At 52.1% G+C, this 6850-nt stretch overlaps 2 protein-coding genes across 5 annotated transcripts in view; both read right to left on the bottom strand.

Annotated features, from left to right (window-relative positions):
* The window catches only part of Slc2a8 (solute carrier family 2 member 8), a 9171-nt gene extending 6777 nt beyond the window's left edge, over nt 1–2394 (bottom strand). Inside the window, exons 1-4 of one of the 2 annotated variants that reach the window (XM_026778793.1) lie at nt 2256–2394; nt 2022–2184; nt 1675–1898; nt 567–666 (exon numbers count right to left, since the gene is read on the bottom strand). In XM_026778793.1, the coding sequence (XP_026634594.1) occupies nt 567–666; nt 1675–1737 (163 nt within the window). In that variant the 5' untranslated portion in view covers nt 1738–1898; nt 2022–2184; nt 2256–2394. The remainder of the gene's footprint in view (nt 1–566; nt 667–1674; nt 1899–2021; nt 2185–2255) is intronic. The other variant, XM_005346028.3, reaches the window with a different exon arrangement.
* Nucleotides 2395–4801: 2407 nt separating this feature from the next.
* Garnl3 (GTPase activating Rap/RanGAP domain like 3) overlaps nt 4802–6850 on the bottom strand; it is a 148119-nt gene continuing 146070 nt past the window's right edge. For all 3 annotated transcript variants that reach the window (XM_026777076.1, XM_005346025.3, XM_005346027.2), the window contains one exon: nt 4802–5410. In XM_026777076.1, the coding sequence (XP_026632877.1) occupies nt 5233–5410 (178 nt within the window). In that variant the 3' untranslated portion in view covers nt 4802–5232. The remainder of the gene's footprint in view (nt 5411–6850) is intronic.

Raw genomic sequence — 6850 nt, 5'->3', positions numbered from 1 at the left:
TGGGCTATCAGCCACCCCCCCATGGCTCTCACTGGGGATGGGCTATCAGCCACCTCCCCCCCCCCCATGGCTCTCACTGGGGATGGGCTATCAGCTACCAGGCTCTGCTCTTACTCTCCCCGCCCTGACATTTAGGGACGGGGAACTGAGGCTCTCAGGGGCGGTGGCCAAAGTCACACAGCAGGTGGGTGGTAGGTGTGTCAGCTTTGAAAGCTACCAGCTCCGCCCCTCAGGGACTCTGGGAACAGCCTCCTTCACACGACATTCTGCTGACTGTAAACCCAGTGATAACAGGCTGAAACTCCAGTTCTCCCAGGGAGGGAGCTATAGCATTTCCCAAATCCCGCCCTCCAGTGCGGTGGCTTCTGTGACTATGAAGAAGCCACCTGCTCTAGTCCTCCCGGACTCAGTTACCAGACCCTCGCACACCAAGCTCCCAGGAGTGGGACTGAGAACCTGGCATCTTGGCTGGTAGCACAGGGCAAACTCCTACCCCCCATAAACCTCGGTTTCCAAAGCGGCCACGTATCCATGAACGGGGATCAAAAGACAGCATGCAAATCTACCTGCCACATAGGCCAAGAGGATGCCGGTGACCACCATCAACTGCACACAGGAGCCGAGCAGACCTCGGACGGCTGGGTAGGCAATTTCCGAGATATAGACCTGTGGGGAGTTAAGGAGAGACTTCACTCGGGCTCTTCCAACAGAAGGGTCTAACTGTACTGCTTCAGAGCCACACCCCATCTTCTGCAGAGTTTTAAAGGATCGTGGGTAATGGTGGCTGCTGTGTGTGAGCAAGGGGAGAAAGGAGTGCACAGAACTTCCTTATTTTATTTTCTGAGATTGAGTTTCATGTAGCCCAGGCTAACCTCCAGTGAGCTGAGGATAACCATGAACTCCTGATCTTTATGTATTTAGCCCTGGGACTGCAGGCATGTGCCGCCAGGCCCAGCTCAGTACACACTTAATACACACAGATGTGAGTTAGAGGAAACGACTGAAAGTCCGGCCTAATTCTACTAGGGGCTGCCAGTACTTCTTTAACGCTCAGGGGTCACTAGGCATCATCCATACTTCTAGATTATTCCATGCCTTATGCCCATGACTAACCTAGTTTAAAAAAGAGAAAAAAAAAACAGTCTACAGATCTACAGCTTCCCTCTCCTTCCGCTCCCTCACACCTCCCACAGGGGCAGAGACTGAGCATGTGGCTACAGAGGCGAGGAAGGGACGGGTGGCATGCAAGCCTGTGGCTGCAGGGTACTGGTGATCTTAGTTACCAGGGTCCAAGACCTCCTAGGGGCCATGCCTGGACCAGCAACTTCTTGTGCAAAGGGCTCACTACCACCTCAGGAATAAGCCTTAGTACACGGGGGAGCGTACAGGCTCACAGAGGAGCCTGTGCCTTGGTAAAGGATCCCGGCGTGTGGGTCAGGAGCTGGCTGCAAGCAGTGAAGGGAGCGAGAAGTCTGTCCCAGGGACAAAAAGAACAGAACTGCTAACATGAAAACGGGGTATAGTCAGTCATAACTGCTAAGTATACAGGGATTTCATCATTTGTGCAGTAAAAGAGGCGCAACTAAGGGCAATGCTGACGGTAAGGAACAGCTCCACTGCTGACTCGCTGCCCCCTGCCTGGCAAAGTTCATCTAGAAAGCCCAAACCACTCACCGGTGCCACGAGGGAGGCGACTCCGCAAGCCAGGCCAGTGAGGACGCGGCCTCCGAGCAGCATCCACACGTTCCGGGCGGCGGTGATGACGGCAAAGCCGGTCACGAAGGGCACGGTGCAAAGCAGGAGGCTCAGCTTGCGCCCCGCTCGGTCCACGAGCCAGCCTCCCAGTACGCCCCCTGCTGCAGCGCCCAGGGTCACGATGGCCTGGGAATCCGGACGGGCTGAGGAGGAGGCCACCAGGGGCCATGGTCCACGATCCCTCCACCCCACGCCCCGCAGCCTCAGAAGAAAGAGAATGAGGAGGACCCTGGGGTGCGACAGAGAGTGGGGGACCCGGGGCTCACCCCGAACCAGGAGGCCGCATCGTCTCCGAGGCGCAAGGCGGGGGGCGCGGTGCGTTGCAGGCTGGGGATGGCGGGGGAGCTGTAGCCGAGCGCGTAGCCGAAGCTGAGCGGGCCCAGGGCGGCGGCGAAGGCGGCGAGGAAGACCCGGCGGCCGCGGGGAACGCTGCGGGTACAAGGGGCGTGAGCGGCGCCGCGGGGCGTGAGGGAGAGGCCGCAGACCCCCGGGGTCCGCACCTGGAGTCCGGCGGCCGCAAGAGCGGCAGCGTCTCCTCGGGGTCCTCGGGCGACATGCCGGCGGCAGCAGATCACCCCCGAACTGTCGCAGCTCGGGCGAGCGCGGCCTCGGCGGCAGGCGGGGCCACTGGCGCCAGGATCCGCCCCCATCCAGAGCTGACCAATAGAAGCACAGAGCCGGTTGCAAAGCTGACTGGACCCGAATTACGCCCCCGCGGCCCAAGTACGGGTTGAGGGAGCTCGTTGGCAAGATTGTCCAATTGGATTGTGGGATGAGTCTGGAGGCGTAGCCAGCTGTAGGACTGAGCTAGCCAATGAAGATAGAGAAGATTGGGTGTTTTAGAAGTTTATTCCTTAACATCTATCACGGGCGGACGTGACAGCGCGCCTGTGCAGGTCAGAAGTCAACTTTGTTTTCTTCCACCACGTGGATTAGGTCGTTGGGATCGAACTGATGTCGTTAGGCTTGGGGGCAAGCATCTTTACCAGCAGGCCCATGTTTTGATGGTTTCATTTGTTTTTATTCTTTAATTTTAGACTTTTTTTTTTCTGGTCCTTCGAGACGGAATTTCTCTGTTTAACAGTCTTGGCTGTCCTGGAACTCCCTCTGTAGACCAGGCTGGCCTTTAACTCACAAAGAGAGCCACCTGCCTCTGCCTCCCAAGTGCTGGGATTAAAGGTGTGCCACCACTTCCCGGCCTATGTTAAACATCTTTATTTGTGTGTTTTGCTTACATGTATATATGCGTGCCCCACGCGTGCCTGGTGCTTGTGGTGGTTAGAAGGCGGCATCGGATCCTCTGAAACTGGAGTTTCAGATTGTTGTGAGCCACCATGTACAGGTGTGCTTGGAACCTGGATCCGAGTTCCTAAGTGTTGAGCCATACCCTCCAGATCTATGGTTTTACTATTTATTTATTTATGGAGTTGTCTCTCAAGCTAATATCTACTAATGAGGGTAGTAGTGGGTCACAGGTGGAGCACATGGGCTGGGTGAGACTTCCCACCCTTACAACAGAACAGTTCCCTGAAGCATGGTCAGCCATTCTTCCCCAGCCTTGACAAAGAGCCTCGGGATGAAAAGTCTCCAAGAAGACCATCTTAGGCCACCTGTCACTCTCCTTGGACTTTCTGAGACTGACCTGATGCTTCTGGGGGCAGCTCACCTGCATCAGGAGTGCTGCAAAGCCTAGGGCCCCCGAGATGCTGAGGACCCTATCCAGAGGTGGGATGGGGTGGAGCTTAGTCGTTTCCTGTTCCCTGGTTGCCCCACAGATAATCCCAAGCCTTGAATCTATATCTTTCTTCCTCCCCAAGTCTCCCTGTGATTGTGTGCTACCACTGCTCACTGCTCAGTTGCTACCCACAGCTTTGTGGGCAGGCGGCATCAGTGGCTTATACGTGTAATTCCGGAGAGAACCAGTGGGAGGCGCCTAGGCCCTCCCTGGGCCAAGAGTCCTCTCTGAGGGAAAGCTGGGAGTGGTGGTGCCTGTCTAACTTCAGCACTGAGGTACAGACAAGTTAGTCACCCAGCTTAGCTTAACTAGTGAGCCCCACAGATCCTAATGAGACCTGTCTCAAGAAACCCAGTGCGTGGCTCCCGAGGAACAGCCAAAGCTGACCTAAGGAACAGCCAAAGCTGACCTCCAGCCTCCACGTGGGAACCCCCGAGAAAAGCCAGAATAAGCCTAACAGAACTATTGGTGGGGTTGAGATGTAGCACCAAGTTTGCCTCTACAGCTAAAGAGGATTCCCGTAGGCACCTTTGGTTCCGTAATTGTTGTGCAAAAGAGGGAGGGGAAGTGACTCCTTAAGGCCTGCAAAGGAGGAAGGTACCAGGGTTCTAACTTCTGACACCAGGATGTCAGAACTCCTTGGAGCTGCTTCCCCTCAGGCAGACGATGGGGTTTCTTCCCATGGGCCCTGTGACCTGTGACACAGGACTGCTATTTCAGTATTTCATTCGTGTGTCTTGCTCCGTCCATATTACTTCCTGCTCACTCTTCATGAGGGAGCTGGAGTGGGCATCTTAAAAATTAGATTTATTTGTTTTATAAGTGTTTTTACATGCATATTTGTGTACCATGTGTGTGCCTCCTGCCCTTGGAGATCAGAAGAGGGCTTCGGATCCTCTGGAACTGTAGTTAGAAATGGCTGTGAGACACCATGTGGGTGCTGGGAATCAAACCACGAAGCCATTTCCCCAGCTCTCCGCCTCTTTATCTCCATGTTCTGAAGGATGAAAGAGCAAGGCAGGGGCTGGAGACATGGCTCAGCAGCTGAGCTTGTTTGCCAAGTGTGTGTAAGGCCCTGGGGTCCATACCCAACACTGCAAAACAAAACAAAAAAGGTGGACCCACTCAAGGGAGGGAATCTGAAAACTCTGGATCACAGTCGTGAGATGAATGTATCCTAAGACTTTGCGGTGCCTTTGCCTTACTACTATTTGAGATCAAAGGAGGAGGAAGCATCTCTATCTGTCCCAGGTCTCCAGGCAGGAGTGCAGGGGCCCCACCCCAGTGAACACAGGCAGCAACAGGGCCAAGTGCAGAAAGAAAACTTATTTATAGTAGAATTAAAAAGCAGCATCTTTTCTTCATAAAAGAAGCATAGTATGTGACATAAGTCAAAACTTACAAAAAATAATTTCCATCTAAATCTATAAAATATAAGAGAAGGGTTGCAGTGAATAAGAATGAACATTTTTGATTTATTCAAAGTTTTGATCTAAAACTTCAATGAAATCTACCACCTTTATTACAAGGGGACTGACGGTTCTTGAATGGAAAGAAACGGGAGTCAAGAAAGATGGCACTGGACACTGGAGAGTGACCCGAACTGGCTGAGGGTGCAGGAGGTTTGGTCCAATAGATTGCTGCCTGGCTGGAGGCGCATTTTGTTGAGACAGGTTGTTGGAGCTGTTTAAACAGTATAAACCTGTGTAAGAACACTAAGGGTTGCCACGGAGACACAGACTCTACTTCAAATCAATAATGTCTTCCTCTGAGGAGGCCATGAGCTGGAAGGGGCTGCTGCCTGAGCCTGAGCTGCCCTCTTTGTCCACCGCAGGGTCCCGGTCAGCGCTTGCCGAGTGGTTACGGCCCTCAGCATTGGCTTCAGAAGCAGGAGGACTTTCCAAAATTCCCGACGGGATCCTGCAAGAAAGAAGCACTGTGAAGGGCTCTGCGGGCAGGATGTAACATGACATGGTTGCTTGCTGCCTCCTGTCCTTCTGGGTTCAGTGTATCTACCACGGGATGAGAGGAGGAAGGAGAAGAAAGGTTTCACTTCTCAGAGTTTGGGATTCCACAAATGCCCAGGGCCTTGGAAAGCACCTGGCCCTGCTCTGCCCACTTAACCTCCAGCACCCTAACACTTGGTCAAGTCTGTCCCCCTTCCCTGCGTCTCTGGCCACACTGCCTGCTCAGAGCAACTGCCCAGAGTCCCTGTATCATAGGCACTGCTCCCCATTCTTTCTTTGTCCTCTTTGGTTTTTGAGACAGGGTTTCTCTGTGTAGCCCTGTCCTTCCTGGAACTCACTCTGTGGACCAGGTTGGCCTGGAACTCACAGAGATCTGCCTGCTTCTGCCTCCTGAATGCTGGGATTAAAGGCGTGTGCCACCACTGCCTGGCTGTTCCCACAATCTTATCATTCATCCCAAGCCAGACCTATGCTGGACTCTTCTTTGAGCTATCAAAGTGGGCTTCTACCTGCCATTTTATCATTTATTATTATTGCTGTTTTTTTTTTAAGATTCATTTTTCCAGTTGGTGGTGCATGCCTTTAATCCTAGCACTCAGGAGACAGAGCCATGCAAATTTCTGTGAGTTCGAGGCCAACCTGGTCTACAGAATGAGTTCCAGGATAATCAGGGTGGTTACAGAGAAACCCTGTCTCAAAATCAATCAATCAATCAATCAAATAAACAAAAACAAAAATCTAAAAAACCCAGATTTTGTTTTAGGAATATAGATATGGATGCTTTGTCTGCAGGTATGTTTGTGCACTATGCATCCCTGTGCTCTCAGAGGCTAGAAAAGGGTATTAGATCTCTAGAACTGGAGTTATAGATGATACAGATGATTGTGAGCCACCATGTGGGTACTGGGAATTGAACCTGGGTCCTCTGGAAGGTCAAACAATGAATACTCTTAACTGCTGAACTGTTTTTCCAGCCCTAGCCCTTTATATTATTATTGTGAGGCAGGGTCAGGCTGGCCTTGAACTTACAGTGACTCTCCTGTCTCTATTCCAAACCTGAACCATCATGCCTAGCCACTTAAGAGGTTTTTTTTTTTTTAAATAATTTATTTTTATTTTATGGGTATTGGTATTTTTCCTGTATGTATGTCTGTGTGAGGTGTTGGATCCTGGAGTCAGAGACAATTGTGAGCTGCCATGTGGGTCCCCTGGAAGAGTAGTCAGTGGTTTTTTGTTTTTTTTTAAATATTTATTTATAGCTGGGTGGTGGTGGCGCACGCCTTTAATCCCAGCACTCGGGAGGCAGAGGCAGGCGGATCTCTGTGAGTTCGAGACCAGCCTGGTCTACAGAGCTAGTTCCAGGACAGGCTCCAAAGCCACAGAGAAACCCTGT

Source organism: Microtus ochrogaster, chromosome 4 (genome assembly GCF_000317375.1).
Source record: "Microtus ochrogaster isolate Prairie Vole_2 chromosome 4, MicOch1.0, whole genome shotgun sequence".
Classification (NCBI taxonomy): Eukaryota; Metazoa; Chordata; class Mammalia; order Rodentia; family Cricetidae; genus Microtus; species Microtus ochrogaster.
Note: the sequence above shows the minus strand (reverse complement) of the source record. Positions and strands in the feature narration are given on the sequence as shown.